Genomic DNA, 23,249 nt, shown 5'->3' with positions numbered 1-23,249 from the left:
AATACATAACTTAAAAACATACAGTTGCATATGAAGCAGTAAGCATGTTGTATGTTGTTTGTGTGAGGGAGAGGGCCCACACTACTGGTAGTCATTTTTAAGGTTTTTCTAATCAGAATCTTTGGCTGTAAACGAAGGTTGATGGCTGGATTTAACCATCAACTCCCTTTGTTTATATTCATTAAAAAATTCACACTGCAAATACTCTGTTTCCAGGTGTGTTGACTGCTTCACATAGTACTCCATCTAATAATTCAATCCAATATCTAGGAATCAACTATGGACCCAAGGAAATCTGAAGAGGTCAAATAATCAGGGCAAAATTCTGACTCCTGCTCTGCCTCAGCACTGCAATAGCACTGCTGCTGTTTCCCCGAAACGCTGGAGAAGCTACTGACCCCATTTCTGGAAAGAAATGTCTTGTTACCTCATGAAAATAGTATCTGCCTTCTTAACAATAATAGTTGGATTTTTCAAATAAATAATTATTTCGAGTGCTTATTTGCCTCTTAGTTCTGGATAGAAATGGGTAGCTAGGAGGAAGACATTTAAAGCCATGAAAAATAAAGAGTTTCGTTTAAAAAACAAACAAACCAAAAATCCTACAAGCGCTCCTGGTGCGGGGATGCAGGGTTACTAAATTCAGTGTTACTGGGCACATCACCAGACAGTGACCAGTCGTGACGATGTATTACTCACACAGAGATTTTCCCCGCCTATTAGTATCTACTTGTGTGTGTGTGTGTGGGGGGGGAGTATTAATTAGGGAATTTAGATGTGTTTGTACACATTCATCTTCACTACGCAGTTTCCTCCCAACAAGTGCGGACTGAACTACTCGCACCTTCCCTGTCTTGTTTTTAACTTCGGAAGCCAACAGGTCCTCTTTTGCTGTGAAGCAGCACCTATTTTAAATTCGAAGGCTACCGGGTCACCACCGTCACCACCACCACCATACAAGTGTCGCGATATTTGGACAGTAGAGCCAGCAAAGTGAGATCTTCACCCGAGTGACAAAGTGACTCCAGTCCCGGGCCGAGCTCTCCCCAAGCCCCGAGTCTCCCCTCCCACACGCAATACCTCACTCACGACACCCCCAAGACTTGCAAGGCTCGGGGTGGGGTGGGGGGGATCCTAGGGCAGCAGCCCCCGGGGCAGGCCGCGCCGGGCCAAGTGGGGTCCCAGCCCCTCTCCCCTCGCCCACACGCATCCATTAGCAAGACGCACAATCTGTTGCCTTCACCCGTCACAAACTCGGCCGCCGGACACGGGCCGGACAGCAGCGAGGCGGCCAGCACCCGGCCCCCGGACCTCTGCCCAGTGCGTCCCGGCGATCGCCCACCCGGCTCTGCCGCCACACCCGGGCGAGCACGGCCCTGCCCCGGCCCCGGTCCACACGCAGACCCCGGCGGCGGCCCCCGCCCCGGTGCCGGGGCCTGCGCCCCGTGCTCCCCTCCCCCACCCGCGGCCTGGTCCTGAACCAGCGCCCCGGGCTCCCGCCGGCACTCATTACCCTGGCGGGCACCGAGCAGGGCGCGTCCCCCCCTTCGCTGCAGTCACACCGCCGTCTTCCTCTTGCGATTCTGGGCCTCAGGACCGAAAGCACAGTCGTCTTCAGCAAAGCACAATGGCGGCCGCCCCTGTGCCGGATCCGGCGCAGAACCAGCAGCCACCGTTAAGTGCCCCTCCCTTCCTCTCCCCTCCCCACCCACTTCTCGGACCTGCTGGCTTCTCGCGAGAGTGGCGGCGCTGCGGGGCTCCCAGAGCTGCCGGCTTGGCTCGACGTGCCCCGCCGCGGGGTGGTGCTCTGACTTCGGCAACCGTTGAAGGACTGCCTCGGGGGGGAAGCGGCCCCGGTAAGCGGCCGCGGCGGTGGCGGGGCGGCCGGCGGGCGGGCGGGCGGCGAGGCGGGCGAGGCTGCTGCCGCCGGCGCTGCCAGACGGGCGCCCGAGGCCCGGACCCCCGGGTGGCCATCGTTGCCCGGCCGGCTCCCCGGACGCCGGACGCGGGCCTGCCCGCAGGCTCCGGTCCCCGGGGGCACGCCTCGGGCCCGCTGGTGGTGACACCGCCTGGATGTTTTTTTCCGAGGGTTTTGGTGGTGGGTTTGTTTCTTTTTTGGGGCGGGGGGAGCTTAGCAAGTGGCGCAGTGAAGGTGTATTGAATTGGGTCTGGCACTGCCTCCTGCGACCTGTCTTCCCTGTTCGATTTGATGGCCGACCCTCCCCTTCAGGGTTTGCTTTGACCTCCTCTGTAGCAATGCACCCCCCACCCGGGAGTAAATAAGTTTAGGAGCTAGGAGATATACATATATATATATATATATATATGAATATCTTTACCTTTGGTAGTTTAACAGGTATTGCTGTAAAAATGCACATATTGAGAAAGTGAGGGAAATTATATGTTAAATGGTCTAGTAAATATCAGAGGAAACTTTTCACAACTGTCACATGTAAATGAGTGCGAATAAAGGACTAAGCCACAGATCAGGAAGAGAGAGAGATGTGTAGGATTTAAATACCTTGCGTTAAATTGAAGTAGTTTAACGCTGAAGATCAGTTATTGAACTTGGAAGTCTATGGAATGCACTTTTTTTTTTTCCAAGTGACCTATTTTGTGTCGTCATTAAAAGCAATCCATTAGATCCAAATCAGGCATATGAAATGTGGTCTTTATATATGTATTTGTCATTTCCTCTGAAGGGAATGAAATATCAATCACTGTCATCCCCATTTTTATTGTTCTGAAGACTAACAGCTTCTTCATGCTCCATTCTGATAAATTTTTAACTACTATGAATTTTAAAGACTTAAAAGTTTGAGCATTTAAAGTTGACCTATAGCCAGGCACTGGTGGCTCACGCCTGTAATCCTACTCAGGAGGCTGACATCTGAGGATCGCAGTTGCAAGCCAGGTGGGCCAGGAAAGTCCCTAAGACTCTGATCTACTCATAAAAGCTGGAGTGGCACTGTAACTCAAGTAATAAGTGTAAAGCACTAATCTTGTGCAAAAGAAGCCCAGGGACAGTGCCCAAGCCCAGAGTTCAAGCCCCAGCACACACACATACACACACACACACACACACACACACACACACACACACACACACACACACAAACAATAAAGCCGACCTACAAATGCAAAGTCTAGCTTTTAGGGTATTGAAAAGAACATTGTTGGGAATAAAATGTACACAGATTACTTTTGAGAAAATTTATCCTTTAAAGTCAAATAACTTTCTATCTTGTTTGATGGCCCTATACCAAAGTGTTTTTATTGTATGTATGTATGTATGTATATACACACCTTGAGGAATCAGTGCATGAAGTCAGATTCTAGCCCTGCCTCCTACTATCTTTATCTTGAGCAGTTCTTGAACATTGCTAAGTCTAGGCTTTCTGTAAATTGGGGTTAATAACAATACTTTATTTGAAAGGATTCAGAGAGATAATGCATCATTTCCTTAGAACATACATTCTATAACTGTTATTAAATTCTGTCTTCAAATCACCACTAATAATTGTCTTTCTGGGACTTACTATTACATAGGTCCCTTAAACACCTTTTCAAACTTACTCTGCGCTAAGAGGAATGACTGCACCATTTTTCTGAACTATGGCATTCAAATCCTGTAGTGAGAACTTCTCTACAGAATCCCCAAATTGGGCAAGGATGGTGGAGATTTTGGCAGATTATGGCTTCGTCTCCTCCCAGCACTGAGGATATTATTACAGGTAAGTGTGACATGAGCATCATTCTATTGAAATAGGCTCTCCACATTCTAGTTTTATTTTTCTGTTGATGTTAGTAAATAAGTTAAAGAGTACTGATAGCACAGATTTTATTATTTTGTGAATGGCTAAGTATGTGTATGTGTGGGTGAGTGAGACAGAAACACAGATACAGAGACAGAGACAGAATTCTGTGTTGAAAGTTTCAAGGTAGTTACCATTATCCACAACTAATTACAGAAAGTTTGCTATGTTGAACACATGTAGGTCCAAGAGTAACCATGTTTTTTGAACTGAAGTTTATGAAAAATGACAAGCAAGTATCAGAGCTGTTCTAAACCATCTAAACTTTCATAGCCTTCTTCCACTTGCCCTTTCTTTGATACACTTTTGATCCTTTATGGTAACTATGGCACTCCTTCTGTATCTAAATATCTTTGTTTACCACCTGCCAGTTCACCATCACTCACATTAGCTTCTATTTTCAACTTCTTAAGTTAGGACCTACTGACAGATACTAATTTCCTTCTTCTACTTTACAAATTTGTCAGTTATAGGCATATAACCTTTTACTGTCTTTTTTTTTTTAGTCTCCCAGATCGATTAGAATTCTCTTATAGATATTGAATTTCAAAATTATTCTTTTAATCATTATGCAACATAAACTACGACACTTGTATTCCAAAGGCAATTGTATAGACATTCTCTTTACTTTTTCCTCTTTCGTTGCTGGTCCTTGGACCTAGACTTTCTCAGCTTTTCTGCTCACAGTAGGTGTTCTACCACTTCAGGCACACCTCAGCCTGGCTTTTTGTTGTTATTTTTGGAGATGGAGTTTTGAAGATTTTTCTAGCTTCCAATCATAATACTCCCCTCAGCCCCCTGTTTAATTAAGATTACAAGGGTCAGTCACTGGTGCCTGGCCTATACTCTTTAATTTTGAAAAGATAGTGTTATATTAGCTTTTGACATATCATATACTTTTCAATTGTAGATTATTTCCTAATCTTTTGAGAAACAGGTCTACCTGTACTTACAATGAATTAAATTGAAAACAAAAGATAGCAATTTTTTATTAATCCCGAGGCTAGAGAAGGGAACCCAGTGGCATCAACTAATTTGACAATGTACTATTTAATTTTTTTTTTTTTTGTAAAAGACCGGGACTGGAACTCAGTATCTGATCTTTTGCTCATTGGCTGGCACTCTTAACAACTGAGCTGTGCCTCCAACTCCTATTTAAATCAATATGTAAATTACAATCTATAGATTAAGGGTCACTATTTCTAAGAAATATATGACACAAAATTCCTATGTTTTACATCTTCAATGAAAGGAATTCCTTTCTTACCCAAAACTATAAACCCTTTATTTAGTACTTTTGTAAGTTTTTTTCCTTAAATGAAAAGTATCGTATTTAATAAATGAACATCCAAAACATTCTGTTAGTCAGGTTTTTTTTGTGTGCTAGATTAACAGCAAAAGCTGTCAATCTACAAAGGCAATAGTTAAATAGATACAAAACACACATAAAAAGTATACCATCTTCAAACCCTCCAGAGAAACATCTCTCACACTTAAGCTTCACTCTATATATCTCTCAGACTTACTGGGAAGATCATTTCTGCTCATAGTTGCTCCAGAATATCTTGCCTAAATAGGAACAATCACCAATTTATAAGGTACAATTCCCATATCATATGTATCTGTAATACCACCTGAAACATAGAAAGTGCTTAATAAAAGCTGAGTTATGGGCCGGGCGCCGGTGGCTCACTCCTGTAATCCTAGCTACTCAGTAGACTGAAATCTGAGGATCTCGGTTCAAAGCCAGCCCAGGCAGGAAAGTCTGTGAGACTCTTATCTCCAATAAACCACTAGAAAACTGTTAGTGGCACTGTGTCTCAAGCGGTAGAGTGCTTGCCCTGAGCTGAAGAGCTCAAGGACAGGGTCCAAGCCCAGAGTTCAAGCCCTATGACCAACAAAAACAAACAAACAAAAAGCTGAGTTATGTATGTAAAACTAGAGGGTAAAAAATTCAAGTCTACTTTTACTTAGCACATGTATTGTAAATGCTTTATTGGAATACAGTTGTGCCCACTAGTTTATGTATGGCTAATGAAGTTATGACAGCTGGCAAGTTTGAAATTTGTAGAGTGGCCTAACATGCTCAAAACTTACACAGCAGTTGATGCTACAGTTTTGAGAAACAATTTTGTTTTTGTTCCAGAAGATGATTGGATGAGAGTAATCTTCTTTACTTAGAAATAACAGATTATACATATTAACCACAACTATAAAATACTTTCACAGCAAAACCTAGATTAGACTTGATATTTGAATAACTGGGTACTATATAGCTTTGTCAAGTTGGACGTATAAAATTAACCATCACTTATTTATCACTACTTTGCCCCTACAAGAGAATTAGAAAATTTTCTTCAACAGGATTAAATACTTGTGACAAAGATGTTATAACCCAGAAATACTAAAATACTCGATATCTTGTTTTTTTAATAAAATATTTGCTGACCTCTGCAGTCATAAAATGAGGTTGAACTGACCAGTATTCCTCTAATAAAATAGACACACATATTCACACGCACACACACAGATGCATGCACACAAGTACACTTACACTAGCTGTTGAGCCACAGCTCCACTTCCATCTTAATTGGTGCTTAATTGAAGAGAATCTCATTGTCTTTTCTGCCCATGTTGGCTTCAAACAGTAATCCTCAGATCTTAGTCTACTCAGTAGCTAGGATTACAAACATGAGCCACAGCACCAAGTAAGGCATAGAATTTTTTTAAGTTTGGCATGTGATATCATGCATCCTAGGTATTTTATTTATTTATTTGGTTGTGGGGCTTGAACTCTGGGCCTGGGTGCTGTCCCTGCGCTCTTTAGCTCAAGGCTAGTGTTGTGTCACTTGAGCCACAGTGTCACTTCTGGTTTTCTGGTGGTTTATTGGAGATTAGAGTCTCACTGACTTTGAACTGCGATCCTCAGATCTCAGCCTCCTGAGTAGCTAGGATTACAGGCATGAGCCACTGGCACCTGGCTCAGCCTATATATTTTAGTATAGTCTTTTTCTTTTTTCCTTTACTTTTTAAAAAATTTATTTTTATTTTTTTTGTGGAAGTCCTGGAGCTTGACTCAAGGCTTGGATCCAGTCCCTAAGCTTTTTTTCCTCAAGACTAATACTCTCTCACTTGAGCCACAGCACCATTTCTGGTTTTTTCTGAGTAGTTTATTGGAGATCAGAGTCTCATAGACTTTCCTTCCTGGGCTGGCTTGGAACCACGACCCTTAGATCTCAGACTCCTGAGTGGCTAAGATTACAGGTGTAATCCACCAGCATCCTGCCTATTTGTTAGAGAGAGAGAGAGAGAGAGAGAGAGAGAGAGAGAGAGAGAGAGAGAGAGAGTGTGTGTGTGTGTGTGTGTGTGTGTGTGTGTGTGTGTGTGTATTTATTTATATGGCTGATCCTGGGGCTTGAACTCTGGGCCTGGGTGCTATTCCTGAGCTTTTGTGCTCAAGGCTAGTGTTCTACCACATCAATCATAGCTCTACTTCCAGTTCTTTTTTGTTGTTTTTTTGGAGGTAAGAGTCTCCTGGACTTTCCTGCCCCAGCTGACTTTGAACTGCAACCCTCAGATCCTAGCCTCTTTATTAGTCTAGATTTCAGACATAAGCCAATAATGCTGAGCCTATGTTTATTTTTTAATTTTATTTTTTCCTGTGCTAGTACTGGCCTTGAGAACTCAGGACTTTGTTCTTGTTTAGCTTTGTTGCTTAAGGCTGGCCACTTGAACTATACCTCTATTTCAGCTTTTTGCTGGTTAATTGGAGTTAAGAATCTTCTGGATTTGTCTGCCCAGGCTGGCTTTGAACCTCAATTCTCAGATCTCAGTATTCTGACTAGCTAGAGATTGCAGACGGGAGCTACCAATACCCAGCTCCCTTTTAAATTTGACACATCTCTGGCTTCTACTGCTTGACAAATATCCTTTGCAATTTACATTGACAAACTACTGTGAATCTCTTCACCTTTTCTCTACTAGTCCCACAATTATAAAAGAAGTACATATGTGCTTTATATATATATATATATATATATATATATACATATATATGTATATCAAAATATATGTAAGTGAAGATACTTTTTATCATTTATTTCATTAAACTGGATAAAATTTAAACATGTATCTTAAGAACTGGTAATATAGATAATTGATTAGAAGGATTTAACATAGTACATACAAATCCCTGGTTAAAATCCAGCAAAACACCCCCCCACACACACACACACTTTTTACTTTTCACTTTACTCTCTTTACTCAGTAGAACTGCTTTTCTGAATACGTACATATAATTGGTTATTTATATTTAATTTTTACCTCATAGTAAATTACAATCTTGCACATTTTCTATGTTTTCTCACCTCTGCTGATTTCACACTTAGTATCTTTTGATGTAGGTAAGTTTATATACTAAAGTTTACTGTGATGGCTTTTATAACTTCTGGACTTCAGATTTAGCTTTAAAAATTTCTGCCAGCCGGGCATCGGTGGCTCAAGCCTGTAATCCTAGCTACTCAGGAGGCTGACATCTGAGGATCTCGGTTCAAAGCCAGCCCAGATAGGAAACTCCATGAGACTCTTATCTTCAATAAACAAACAGAAAACTGGAAGTGGCACTGTGGCTCAAGTGATAGAGTGCTAGCCTTGAGCTGAAGTGCTGAGGGACATTGCCCAGGCCCAGAGTTCAAGCCCCACGACTAACAACAGCAACAAAAAAATAGTTTTCACCTTGACAGCAAGATGGCTGGCCATTTTAACATGGACAATGTAGAAGAAATCACACTTTCTTTTCTATTATATCATCATGCTATGGGAATGGTGATGTAAGGCTTATATTTAATGCTTATAGTTCTTGACTTTTCTATAGCCATAAACATTTATAGTGGTTATTGCTATATGGTGAACTGTGAAGTTGAAAACTCTGTACTTTTAAGAACTGTATTTCAAGCCAGGTGCTGGTGGCTTACACCTGTAATCCTAGTTACTCAAAAGCTTGAATTCCAAGGATTGCACTTTTAAAGCTAGCTTGGGAGAGAAGTCTGTGAGATTTTTTTTTTTTTATTTTATTTGTGAACATACTGTACAGAGGGGTGTCTGTGAGATTCTTATTCCAGTTAACCAGCAAAAAGTCAGAAGTATGACCCAAGAGCTAGAGTACTACCCTTGAGCAAAAAAGCATAGAGACAGGCCATGAGTAACAGTACACACACAGGCACACACAGACACACACACAAATATAGATTTTTTAATTCAGTTTTTAGAGAGTATTAATTCAGTACCTTTTTGATTCATAGGATTGATTTTATATTAATTTCTAAAAAGATATGTGGGGAAAATTTCACTGTTTTGAATTTACTGAGGTATTATGTACATTTTAAAATTAAAATCCAACATTTATACAATTAATACAATTTAGTACATTAATTATATATGCAATTTCATGCTGTTTTCTATTTCACAATGATTTTAGGCTTAGTTGCACAAATAGTGTATGAAAATCTCTTTGCCCTTTATCCAACTTCATCGTAAGATATACGATGTTAGCATCTTACATAACCACAGTACAGTGATGAAACTGGTTAATTCTTTTACCCATACTAGTAATTACTCTGCATTCGTATTTATTCACATTTCAATAACTTTTCCAAGAATTTCCATTATCTGATTGAGAAGACAGCCCTAGCTCCTTTGTTGCTTCTGTATCCTTTCAGTATGCTCCCATGCTTCTTAGTTGCATACTTTTTTTTTTTTGTTGGTTGTGGGGCTTGAACTCTGGGCCTGGGCTCTGTCCCTGTGCTCTTTAGCTCAGGGCTAGCACTCTACCACTTGAGCCACAGCACCACTTCCCAGTTTTCTGGTCGTTAATTGGAGGCAAGAGTCTCACAGATGTTCCTGCCTGGGCTGGCTTTGAACCGTGATCCTGAGTAGCTAGGATTACAGGTGTGAGCCACTGGCGCCCCGCTAATTACGTACCTTTTGAACATGTGTTTGGGCATTAGAATCCTGTTTATTAAAAACAATTTTGATGAATAACTGATTTCCCCCTTATACTTCTTGGTTTTTTGTTTGTTGTTTGTTTTTCTGTTTTTGTTGCTGTTGTTGTTGGTGGTGATGGTGGTGGTGGTGGTGGTGGTAGTCATGAGCTTGAACTTGGCCTGGGCATTGTCCCTGAGCTCTTCAGCTCAAGAAGAGTATTCTACCACTTGAGCCACTGTACTACTTCTGGTTTTATGATGGTTAGTTGGAGGTAAGAGTTCCATGGAGTTTCCTGCCTGGGCTGGCTTTGAACTGAGATCTTCAGATCTCAGCCTCCTGAGTAGCTAGGATTATAGGTGTGAGCCATGGGAGCCCAGCCCCCTTATACTTCTTAATGTCTTTGTAAATACTGATGTGACTGCTTTATATTAGGCTTTACTTTCTCAGGTTAATGACCACATAATTTCCTGGTATATCACTTCTGTTATTACTGAGAGTAGTACAAATTGTGACTAGTTCTAAAATACAGTTTATTTTTGTAAAATTGTTTATCAGGCTTTTAAGACTTGGTTTTATAAATAAAATAATTATGTAGCCTTTGGACTGACAATATAGTTCAGAGACAGAACATATGCCTAAAGCTTGCCTAAGGCCATGGATTTAATCTCTAGTACCCCCAACAAGTTATACCATTAAAAAAATTAATTGGAGCCAGGCGCCAGTGGCTCACACCTGTAATCTTCACTATTCAGGAAGATTGCAGTTCAATGCAAGCCCTGCAGAAAAGTCTGTGAGACTTTTATCTTCAGTGAACTACTACAAAGCTGGAAGTGGAGCTGTGACTCAAGTGGTAGAGTACTAACCTTGAGCAAAACAGTTCTGGGAATGGTACTTGGGCCCTAGTTCAAGCCCTAGCACAGGCACAGAAATAATTATTATTAATTGGATAACATTTCAAATTAAGTTTTAATAATATTTCTTGGGATATGGTAATATATGCCTGAAATACCTGCTACTTGAAAGGTGGAGATTAGGATCATGATTGGAGGCCAGGCCAATAATTGGAGTGGTGGTAAGCGCCTGAAATCCCACCCATTCAGGAGATATTGGTAGGAGGGTCACCCTCCAAGACTGGCCCTTGGACAAAAACACCTATCTGAAATATAAAGCAAAAAGTGCTGGGTATATGGTTGAAGTGGTAGAAAGACTTCTTAGCAAGTACAAGGACCAAGATACAAACCCTGGGACAGCCAAAAAATAAAAACAAATAACAAAATAATGATAATGCCCAGAAACTCTGATAGTGTTTAATTTTATCTGTGTTTAGAAGAAAGTTACTTAGAAAAGATTTTTATTTTCTTACTAAAAATACTAGAAAACATTTCGCTTCTAAGTCAATCAAAGTGGGAGAAAGCAACTCTCAGACATTAAACAGGAGATTTGATCACTTATTTAGAAGACTTGTTTTCTTGTTAGCAGTACCAAATATTGAATTGCATCTTTCTTTAGAGCAAAATTAGCATAAGCACAGATGATATTTTCAGTATTCTTAATTTACCAGGGGAAATTTAGTAGAAAAAAGTATAAAAAATTATTACTATGAAGTAGATGAAGAAAGAAAGTAGTTTTGAGACTAGAGGCATGGCTAATATGGTAGATTGCTAGCCCAGCAAGTAACCTGAGTGAGAGAGCTTGCAGGAATGAGTTCAATCCTAGTAGATGGTGAGAAGGCTATATCAGTTGGAGGTTTGGCTCAAGTGGTCAAGTGATAGACACATGCACATACACACAGAATAAAGTATAAAGGAGAATTTTTAAAAATACAAATAAAACCTTTTTAGGTATACTGGAATTTGAAAACTCGGGGCTTTGTACCTGCAGGGAAGCATTTTACCACTTGAGCCACACTTGTTTCTTTTTAGCTTTAGCTTTTAGTTAAGCAGCGTCTTATATTTAGAGAGGGTCTTACATTTTTGCCTGGCCCAGCCTCAGACTGCACACTGTGCCTACCACATAACTGGGTTACAGGTGTGTACCAACATGCCTAGCCCTGATACAACTATTAAAAAATGCATTGTACAGTGGGGATTGTAGGTCACTGGCTGACTAGAATTTGGTCCCCAGCAGCACCTAAAGAACAAGAAAAACTACAAAGTAAATTTTTAAGTACTAGAAGATAATATTTTCCTTTTCTCCCTTAGCATTTTTTAGCATTTGAATTTTGTAGCACATCAATTCATACAAGTAAGTAAAAAGCAAGTTACTTTTATTTGTTAAAACAAACATTATACAGATTGCCAGACCTTTAGAATGAGACCAAGCCGTACATCTGGTTGAGTGCCTGAACTCTCAGACATTCTCAGGGTGATGCAGAAGTTTAAAACCAGATGGGCAACATAGGAGATAATGAATGTGTCCATGTAAGGTCTCTCAAAAAAAAATTGTACAGGGCTCAGAGGTAGAGAGCTTGCCTGCCATGCATGCAGTCCTGGGTTCGATTCCTCAGTGCCACATACACAGAAAAAGCCAGAAGTGGTAGAGCGCTAGACTTGAGTAAAAGAAGTTCAGGGACAATGTGCAGGCCCTGAGTTCATAAGCCCTAGGATTGGCAAAAATAAATAAACAAATAAATAAAAAAATTTTAAATTAGGTGAATGTTGCTCTCGTTATTATGTGTAGAAATTAGAACAGAAAAAGTAAATTACAACTAGATTCTCTGTCTATAAATCAATGTACTGTTTTAAATATTACATTGAAAAAATATATAAATTTTATTTTTCATTGTCTTTTATCTTGGTGGCTCTTTTTTTTTATTGTGAAAATACTGTACAGAGGGGTTATAATCACATGGGCAAGACAATGAGTACATTTCTTATCAAGCATTGTAGCGTCCTCCTTTGTTTCCCCTTCGCATCCCTTCCCATCCTCCCCGCCTCCACCCAATCATCCTCCCCCCCACCAAAGTTGTAAAGTTCGTTTTCTACATAACAACTTGTATATCTCATTGTTGCAATGGGTCTATCTGTATCCCTATTTAAACGATTTGTTTTTTCCCTTCCCCTCCACAAATTATACTGACATCAAATACAGTGAAAGCAGAGGTTATACCATGGGAGAGGGACATACAAAGCAACAAAGAAATAACCTTATAAATGTGTTAGAAACAATCGCATGAAAGAAAAAAACATTAGAATACATATCTTAGGGTTCATTTCCCTAACATCAACTTATCTGACCTTTTCTGCTTGACTCAGACATATACTAGTTATTGCAAATAAGGGAAACCATGGGACCAATGTTTCTTTGGGCCTGGCCTACTTCACTTAATATAATTTTTTCCAAGTCTTTCCATTTCCTAACAAATGGGGCAATGTCATTCTTTCTGATGGAGGCATAAAATTATATTGTGTATACTACATTTTCTTGATCCTCTTTTTTTTTTTTTTTTTGTCAGTTGTGGGGCCTGAACTCTGGGCCTGGGCACTGTCCCTCAACTTTTCAGTTCAAGGCTAGTACTCTATCACTTGAGTCACAGCGTCACTTCCAGCTTTTTCCATTTATGTAGTGCTGAGGAATCGAACCCATGGCCTCATGCACACAAGGCAAGCACTCTACCACTGAACCACCTTCCCAGACCCTCTTGGGGCTCTTGACTCTTATATCAATTATAGCTTAGGTTTATAGATAGAACACTTAAAATCTTTGCATTTGTCATTGGTTAGAAGTAAATTTAAGAAAAAATAAGAAAAAAAGTAAATTTAAGAATAAGGATATAACTCAGGCTGGGAATGTGGCTTACTGGTAGAGTGGTAGAGTGCTTGCCTAGCATGCATGAGGCCCTGGGTTCAACTCCCCAGTACCACATGAACACAAAAAGTCAGAAGTGGTGTTGTGGTTCAAGTGGTAGAGTGCTAGCCTTGAGCAAAAGCAGCTCAGGGACAGTGCCCAGGCCCTGAGTTCAAGCCTCAAGACTGGCAAAAAAAAAAAAAAAAAAAGAATAACAGTGTAGCTCAATAAGTAGAATATTTGCCTAATGTATGAATCCTTGGGTGTGATCATCAAGACTGCAAAATAAAAAATTGTATTCTTTATTTTTTATTAGAAGCTAACCATGGTTCTATTTAGCACATCAAAATTAAGTTTTGATAATGCTTGAATACACTTGATCTTATCTGATCACAGAAGCTAAGCAAGGTTGAACAAGCCTTTAGTACTTGAATAGGAGATTCTCTTTCACCTGTCATTGGTGGCTGTCATCAAGGAAAGAAACAAGTGCCAGTGAGAATGCTTGTAAGAGGGGAGAAAGGACCCATATATACTATTGATGGATACAGATTCTTTGAAAAATAAAAATAGTAGAACTATGACATGATCCTGTGGTACTGCTCCTAGATATATACCCAGAATGTAAGTGAGCATATGCTAGAGGTACCTCCATGTCCATATTTGTTGCAACAGTATTCAGCATCACTATGGCAGCAGCACTATGGCATCAGCTTCTGTGCCCATCAATAGATAAGTAGGTAAGGTAGATGTATTTATACACAGTGGAGGATTATTCATCTGTAAACAAGAACAAACATTTTATTTGCAGCAAAATATATGGGACTGGAGATCATAATGTTAAGTGAAATAAGCCAGACCCAGGAAGATATGTATATGTATATGTGGAATAGAGATCTAACAAATAGATACATGAACATAAAGGGGAGCCATTTGGGAGAGGGAACCAGCAGGAATGGGGAGGAGTTAGAAAGAGTGACAAGGGTGAATTGGAACAAGCACATTACATACACATATGAATATCATGTAAACTCATGCATAACCTTACATAAAATACTATTTTATGAATATTAAATTGACAATAATAGGGTGAGTATGCTAACAGTACATTAAATATATCTATAGAAATAACAAAGCCCTTACTTTGCAGAATTACTGTATGCTAATAGATTTTTTAATAAACTAGAAATTTAATATTTTGCTTGAACATCTTTCTCTAAGAAAACCTAAATTACAATACTTTGTAAGACAGAAATTATGCATTTTGTCTGTTAATTTAAAAAGATTCTGTTAAGCAGCATTTACAATTTACTCTTATAATTTTTTACAAATTGCAAGGCTGCTATTAGGGAAGTTTTTTTTTAATTTAATTTTATTTTTTTTGTGAACATACTGTACAGAGGGGTTACAATTACATGGGCAGGATAATGTGTACATTTCTTATCAAGCATTGCAGCCTCCTCCTTTGTTTACCCTTCACATCCCTTCCCTACCTCCGCCCTACCCCAAGGGAAGTTTTATAGTATAAATGTAACCCCAAATTCATGTGCTTACCAAGAGTCAGTGGCTTATCTGTAATCCTAGCCTCTTAGGAGGCTGAGACTGGAGGATCCAGGTTTAAAGCCAGCCCTGGTAGTAAAGGCCATAAGCTTCTATTTCTGCTTAGCCAGAAAAATTCTGGACTGGAGTCATAGCTCAAATAGTAGAGTGCTGCCTATGAATAAGAAAGCCAAGAGAGCTGGGTGCAAGTGGCTCATGCCTGTCATCCTAGCTACTCAAGAGGCTGAGATCTGAGGATTGTGGCTCAAAGCCAGCTTGGACTTTATCTCCAATAACCCCTAGACACTGGAAGTGGCACTGTGGCTCAAGTGGTAGAGTACTAGCCTTGAGTTGAAGAGCTGAAGGACAGCACCCAGGCCCAGAGTTCAAGCCCCACCACTGACAAAAAAAAGAAAGAAAGAAAGAAAAAGGAAGCCAAGAGCACAAGACCCTGAGTTCAAGCCCCAGTACCAGCAAAAAGAAAAACTAATAAAGAAATGAGTTTTTAGGTGGTAATTAAGGTCATGGGAGCGGAGTCCCCCTTGTCATAGATGAAATCAAGTCTCTTATAAAAGGACTTGAATGATACGAGTGGTTATGCACACCTGTAATCTCAGTACTGGAAGAAACCAGAAGGATAAAGATTTCAAGAACAGCTTGAGCTACTAGTAACACCCTATCGCAAAACAGTAACAATAACAAAAAAGGTGTTAAGCAGTGGCTTCACCTTTCTTCAGATCTGTCATATCAGGAGACTCAATATTGATCTTTTCTGAAAGATACAACAGCAAGGCACCATCTTAGAAACAGGAAACAATCTAAATTGCCAGCAGCTAAATCTTGGACTTCCCTGATTACAAAACTGTGATTAGTATTTCTTTTCTTTTCTTTTTTTGGGTCCAGTTGTGGGGCCTGAACTCTTCAGCTCAAAGCTAGTGCTCTACCACTTGAGCCACAGCGCCACTTCTGGCTTTTTTCTTTTTGCTTATGTGGTACTGAGGAATCGAACCCAGGGCCTCATGCATGCAAGGCAAGCGCTCTACCACTGAGCCATCTTCCCAGCCCTGTGGTTAGTATTTCTAAATTAATCAGTCTGTGGTATTTTCTTAGCAGCACAAATGAAATAGTAGTAAGCAAGTATGTCTTTGAATTATAAAATTTTATGTAGATAAAGAATGTTTGTCTTAGAAATTGCTGTCTATAAATATTTGGTTGTGTTTAAAACAAGGATGAGGCAATTCTTATTTTGTTGTTGTTGGTCATGGGACTTGGACTCAGGGCTTAGGTGCTGTCTCTGAGCTTTTTTGCCTAAGACGAATGCTCTGCCACTTTGAGCCACAGCTCCACTCCTGGCTTTCTGTTGTTAATTGGAGATAAGAGTCTCACAAACTTTCCTGCTGAGGCTGCCGAGGCTGGCTTCAAACCATGATGCTCAGATCTCAGCCTCCTGAGTATCTAGGATTATAGGTGTGAGTCACCAGCGCCCAGTAGGGCAATTATTTTCTATGCTGAATACTTTAATACCAACTTATTGAAGTATAATATTTCATATAGTTTAAAATTAAGGAAGAGGGCTGAGAAGGTAGCTCAGTGGTAGAGCGCTTGCCTTGCATGCCTGAGGCCCTGGGTTCGATTCCTCAGCACCACATAAGCAAAAAGAAAAAAGCCGGAACTGGTGCTGTGGTTCAAGTGGTAGAGCGCTAGCCTTGAGCTGAAGAGCTGAGGGAAAGCGCCCAGGCCCAGAGTTCAGGCCCCACAACCGGACCCCCCAAAAAAAATTAAGGAAGAAAATGGCACTTAAAATGTACCTATGTGTGTTTATACCTATTTTGAATAAGTCATTTTTAAGTGATTAAGTTGAATATATTCATTGATAATATAAATGTCCTAAAGATAACCATTCTCACAAATTAAGTTTTTGGGAATTTACCACTAATTGCTCTTATTTTTACTTTTTTATTTTTTTAGCTTTCTGTTTGTGCTAAGGTTTGAACTCAAGGACTTGGGCTTACTTGAGCCACACCTGTAGTTCTTAAAGCCTCCTTCCCCCTTTTCTTACTATGCTTAGAATGTAATCCAGGGCATTGTAGGTGTTAATCAAGGACTAGACCATTGAGCTATGCCTTGGTTCTTCTCAAAGCTTTTTAGAAAACCATTTAGCTAAAAGGAAAGTGTCTAGGATTACTTAAGGTGTATGACTTCAGATAAATTTATAAAATAAATTTTTATTCTTAGGCACTTACTGAGAGAGAACTTGAAAGCTTTATGCCTATATCCTTATTTTCTCATTTGGTTCCATAATTGTAATGTTGTATACAGTTTCATTGAAAAAAATTTAGGATAAGTTGATTAATGGGAGAGAATATTGACAAGGTTATATTTTTCAATCATATATTTCAAGAAAACAATTTGAAACCAATCACATTTTTGTCACTTGACATCTTTAATGATTTAAAAATTTGTAAGAGCATTCTGATGTCTATTTCTACCAATAGAGTTTTGTATTGTTAAATGAGTAAAACCCCTAGGACCATTGAGTGCTACAGTTTACAAAAGCAACTAAGACCAACATAATCATGTGTGGCTTAATGTGGGGATAAGTTCTGAGAAATGTATTAGTAGGCAATTTTATGAATGCATGAACATTATAGAATATGTTTCTAGTCAATATAATAACACTACCATTATACATGAAGCCTGTTATTATGCAAAACATGAGTGTACATCTAAAATAGATAACATTAAAAGCAATGTATTATAAATAGCAAGTAAACAATATAGATAAATCAAGCTCTGGGAAATCTAGAATTGAGAAAGTACCTTGTAATTTAGAATGAATAAAATTCATTGAACCCAAAAGGAGGATAGAATCAGAATGGATAGAAGAAAATGAGAAGTAAGATTCAGGGAAGTCACAGTGCCTTGGTAAAATATTACAGAGCATGTATTTGCTGAAGCATATTGCAATGCCCCATGGAAAACAAAATTTGACAATTCAGGGTCTGCTTCTGACCCTACTCTTTTAATAGTAATGTTGATGTGGTTAGGCCAACTTGAATATTGACTTCCTGTTTAATCCAAAATCTCTATTTAAAGGGCATCACAATTTTATAAGGGAAACCTATAACTAAGAATGTCCTCAGTTGTATGTCATGAACCCTTTTGAGAATACTGGGTGTCTAACCCAATTGTATATTCTTTGCTCAGTCGTCTCATTCTACTTCTGATATCTAGAAATACCAGACACCAATCCTTGCAAGCTGTAAGTGCACAGTACACTATGACAGAATGAAAGTATTATTTTATTGCTTTTCATTTCTTAAAGAAGTGGATTTGGTTACATTGCATATTGCTCTAATATATGAGAGAGGGAACAAATACTTTCTGGTTGCTAAAAACTTTTCAAGGGCTGGGAAGGTGGCCCAGTGGTAGAGCGCTTGCCTTGCATGCATGAGGCCCTGGGTTCGACTCCTCAGCACCACATAAGCAGAAAAAAAAAGCTGGAAGTGGTGCTGTGGCTCAAGTGGTAGAGCACTAGCCTTAAGGTGAAGAGCTGAGGGACAGCACCCAGGCCCAGAGTTCAGGCCCACAACCAGACCAAAAAAATTAAAAAAAAAAAACAACTTTTCAATTAAGCTGGCACACACACACACACACACACATACACACACAGAGTTCAGTTCAAGATACAACTCAGTTACATTAAAATACTAATACTCATTAAAATTTTGAAGTTATCATTAGTGTTTTGGGTAAAATTGTGAAATGAATAGTTATAGCTCCTAAGAGTTACTGAGAAAGAAAACATTGATTCAGGGGATTTTCAACAGTCAACTCACCTGGGTACTGGTGGCTCACACCTATAATCCTAGCTGTTCAAGAAGCTGAGATCCAAAGATTGTCGTTCAAAGTGAGCCTGGGAAGTGAGACTCTTTTTTTTTTGTTGTTGTTGGTCATGGGGCTTGAACTCTGGGCCTGGGCGCTGTCCCTCAGCTCTTCAGCTCAAAGCAAGTGCTTTACCATTTGAGAGACAGCACCACTTGCCATTTTCTGGTGGTTTATTGGAGATAAGAGTCTCACGGCCTTTTCTGCCCCGGCTGGGTTTGAACCGTGATCCTCAGCTCTCAGCCTCCTGAGTAGCTAGGATTACAGGTGAGAGCCACCAGCGGCTGGCTTCCATGTGACTCTTATCTCCAATTAATCACCAAAAAAAATCCGAAGCAGAGCTGGCTCAAGTGGTAAAATGATAGCCTTGAGTGGACAAAGCTTAGAGATAGCAACCAGGCACTGAGTTCAAGCCCAGGACTGGCAAATACATACAAAAACTGAACTCACTATTATAAAAACATGATAGGAAGGGCAACATTTCAAACACTTGAAGTAAAAATAATTTGTATTTTAAGTAGTATATGCCACTCCTGGGGCTCATATATGTAATTGCTAGAGGACTCTGACTTTCCAAAAGATTTCACAATGAAGGCTGAAGTGGGAGGATCATGACTATGATGCCAGCCTGGCTACTTAATTAAGTCAAAGCCAGGATGGGCTATAGATTGAGTTTCTATCTCAAAACAGAGAGAGAGAGAGAGACAGTATTACAATGAGTGTTCTGGCACTGCTGGGTAAGCATTGTAATATATATGAGGCAAAAGTGTAATTACTAGTAATTTGCATGAAATATTTTCATTCTGATATTTCAAAGTATTTTATAAACACTAATTAAATCTTTCAAAATCTCTCACAATAGCTGTTTGATTAAATTAATTACATATTTCATATGATAAAACACAAGCTGAGAGAGGCAAAATTATTTACCTAAGATCACATAATACTTAACTGATCAAGCTGATTATAAATTCCTATTAATCAACTGTAACTTGTTTTGCTTTTTTTGTGTGTGTGCCAGTTCTGGGGCTTGAACTCAGGGCCTGAGCACTGTCCCTAAGCTTCTTTGGTTCAAAGCTAGTATTCTACTACTTAAGCCATAGCTCCACATCTGGCTTTTTTCGTAGTTTTATGAAGCTAAGAGACTAACAGACTTTCTGCTCGGGATGGCTTTGAACTATGAAGGTCAGATATCAGCCGCCTAAGTAGCTAGGATTACAGGTGTGAGCTACTGGTACTAGGCCCAACTCTAACTTATACATAATAAATCAAAATCTTTGTAGTAACAACTAAGGAATGCCATTCTGGCTCCCAGAATCAGCAGCAAATATTAAATCATAATAATTCAAAGAAATTTCTTCAATAAATGAGTATTCCAATTTAGTTGCTGTTAAACATATATTTGTGCTTAATAAGGCAGTAATTTTATTTCATATTTTAATTACTATGGGGAGTATTAGAATTTGAATTCAGTGTTTCCCACCTATAGACAAACACTCTAAACTTGTGTCATGTCCCTTTTCTTTTACTTTAGTTTGTTTTTCCGATACGGTCATGAACATTTGTCTAAGGTAGCCTCAGACCACAATCATCCTGCCACTACTCCTGAGTAGTTGGGATTATAGGTGTAAAACACAATGCCTGGCTTGCTATTTGAGATAGGGTAGCACTAAATCTTCTGCATGTGTGCACACACACACAAGGCAAAATGTGGTATCACATTCTTGTAATCCCAGTTGATCAATAGTATTTTAAATTCAAAGCCAGCCTGGGCAATTTAGCAATAACCTGTCTTGCAAAAACTATGTATGTCTGGGATGTAACTCAGTGGTGGGGTGCTTGCTTAGCATGGGTGAAGTCTTGGGCTAGGTACAATATCCAGTTCTGAGAAAATACTAATTATACATTACCCTGTGTTTCCTTCCAATAAACAATAAAGAAGAAGAAATACATCTGAGGGAAGGTATGAGCAGAGCACAGAATCAGTGGAAAGTGGGTGAAATAATACAGCAGAGAGGCCCATCAGCTGCACTGGACATTGATGAGAGTGAACTAAGCAACTCAAGGGTGGTGATGGGAGGAATGAATGAAAGAGAAAGAGGGAACAGCTAATATTAAGCAAAAGGAAAGAAATGCACATATCACCCGATTTGTAAAAAAAATAGTTTTATTGTTGGAGGTCATAGAATTCATAAGCGATGTAGATTAAGATAACGATGACTATCATTGTGAAGATTAAAAGGTGTTTGTGACTTAAAAATAAATAAAGGGGCTGGGAAGGTGGCTCAGTGGTAGAGCACTTGCCTTGCATGCATGAGGCCCTGGGTTCGATTCCCCAGCATCACATAAGCAAAAAGAAAAAAGCCGAAAGTGGTGCTGTGGCTCAAGTGGTAGAGCGCTAGCCTTGAGCTGAAGAGCTGATGGACAGCGCCCAGGCCCAGAGTTTGGGCCCCACGACCGGACCTCCCTCCCCCAAAAAATAAGTAAGAACAAATAAAGCTACACAGGCCAGTTTGAAATAGAACACAAGAATACACCAACTTCAAATTATCTGTAAAGTGAAAATTAGCAATTCCTAGCCAGTCACCATTCAGTACCCTCATAATCCTTGGTTGAGAGCAAACCTGATAGGGGAAAATTGCACAGGAGAAAGGGGGCTAATAGCAGACCTAAGATTGACCTAAAGTCACTTCAATGGAAGTTCCTTCTAAAATACTGATATCAGAGAAAGGACTTATAAAGTTTTACAGTTTGGAGAAGACAATTCTTTGGAGGAAGAAAAGTTAAGAGAATTGATAAATGCTCTTTGGAAACAAAAAGAAAGGAGGAAATAGCAGTAGGAGTGGATAACGTAGGGTCCCACAAGTCACAAAATTTTTAACATGAGAGGAAAATATCTTCTATTTTCCCCTAAATCCAACTAATTAAGGAAATCATACTTTACTAGAAGCAAAAGACATTCTGATTTTATTTGCTAAGTAGCACAAATCTTCCACAGGGATTTTTAAAATATATTTCTTTAACTTTTTGGTCATGGGGCTCAGGATCTGGATGCTCACTTTCTTCACTTTTTTACTCTACATGCAGCTTTTTTAGTGGTCAACTTCATGTAAGAGTATCACAGACTTCTCATACCGTCTGGCTTTGAACCTTGATCCTCAGATTTTAGCTTTTTGAGTAGGATTACAGATGCAAGCCGCCAGCACTGGTTTCCACAGAACTGATGTCTCTAGTTTATTCCTTCCCAAAAGACTAGCCACAACCAAATGAAGTGATAAAATGAGCATGTCTCCAAGATTTTATTATCTTCATAATAAAACAAAAAGAACTGTTTTACGTGCTCTTTCTCTTTTTTTTCCTTCAGTGCAAAACCTTTTCATCTCCCCTAGTTTGTTTTTATTTTAATGGGGATTGAATTCAGGCACTTAACTGGCTTGGGAAGTGCTCTGCTGCTTCAGGCATACCCTTCGCTTTAAAATATTTGCCTCTCTCTCTCTCTTTCTCTCTCTTTTATGTGCCAGCTCTGGGGCTTGAACTCAGGGCCTAGGCACTGTCCCTGAGCTCTTTGGCTCAAGGCTAGCACTCTACCACTTTCAACTTTTTGGTTATTAATTAGAGAGAAGAGTCTCACAGACTTTTCTGCCTGGTTTGAACTGTGATTCTCAGATCTCAGCTTATAGGAATGAGCTGTTGATGCCCAACTCATTAAAAAATAATACTAACAGTAGTACTGGGACTTGAACTTGGGGCCTTGAGCTCTCCCTTGACATTTTTGCTCAAGGTCCGTGCTCTACCACTTCAGCCAGTGTCTAGTTCTGTGTTTGCATCCTTTAATAGCCAGCATTCTTTTAGATTTGCTGGTGAGCTCATTACACTTAAGCATCAGCCAATCTTGTTTTCCATCCCAGGATAGCTATTCTACTTCTTGTCATACTCCACTTTCCCTGAGCATACAAAGAATCCTTCCTCTTCTTGTACTCTTATAATTTCTGTGAGGTTGGTGTTTGCCGTACTTCTTACAAAAAAATCCCACAAATTGTAGGAATATTCATGTTTTTTTGGTGGGAGAACTATAAACCTGGTGGGAAAAGCAGAGGAGTTCTTAAGTTGGGAGTCTTGTGAACTGCCTCAAACTGTCAGACCTGTTCACAGCAGGCACAGGTGACAGTAACTTCAATCACATAAAACTAATTGTAAGAGAAAAGAGAAAATGAAGATCAGAAGAGTTCAACTGAGAGAAATATT

At 39.7% G+C, this 23,249-nt stretch overlaps 3 protein-coding genes across 8 annotated transcripts in view; 2 read left to right on the top strand and 1 right to left on the bottom strand.

The window, feature by feature from the left end:
• The window catches only part of Marchf7 (membrane associated ring-CH-type finger 7), a 36,951-nt gene extending 35,285 nt beyond the window's left edge, over window positions 1-1,666 (bottom strand). For all 6 annotated transcript variants that reach the window (XM_042683420.1, XM_042683419.1, XM_042683421.1 and 3 more), the window contains exon 1: window positions 1,514-1,666. The gene's annotated coding sequence lies outside the window, so the exon portion shown is untranslated. The remainder of the gene's footprint in view (window positions 1-1,513) is intronic.
• Window positions 1-23,249, top strand: part of LOC122110766 (basic proline-rich protein-like) — a 73,493-nt gene that overhangs the window by 2,069 nt on the left and 48,175 nt on the right. The window contains exons 2-3 of the mRNA XM_042683432.1: window positions 809-979; window positions 1,139-2,102. Of these exons, the coding sequence (XP_042539366.1) occupies window positions 809-979; window positions 1,139-2,102 (1,135 nt within the window). The remainder of the gene's footprint in view (window positions 1-808; window positions 980-1,138; window positions 2,103-23,249) is intronic.
• The window catches only part of Baz2b (bromodomain adjacent to zinc finger domain 2B), a 297,821-nt gene continuing 276,348 nt past the window's right edge, over window positions 1,777-23,249 (top strand). The window contains exons 1-2 of the mRNA XM_042683418.1: window positions 1,777-1,856; window positions 3,550-3,734. The gene's annotated coding sequence lies outside the window, so the exon portion shown is untranslated. The remainder of the gene's footprint in view (window positions 1,857-3,549; window positions 3,735-23,249) is intronic.

The sequence above is a fragment of the Dipodomys spectabilis genome, unplaced genomic scaffold (assembly GCF_019054845.1).
Source record: "Dipodomys spectabilis isolate Male_0828 unplaced genomic scaffold, ASM1905484v1 ptg000081l, whole genome shotgun sequence".
Lineage (NCBI taxonomy): Eukaryota > Metazoa > Chordata > Mammalia > Rodentia > Heteromyidae > Dipodomys > Dipodomys spectabilis.
The sequence above is the reverse complement of the archived record's forward strand: the minus strand, read 5'-3'. Positions and strand labels throughout refer to the sequence as shown.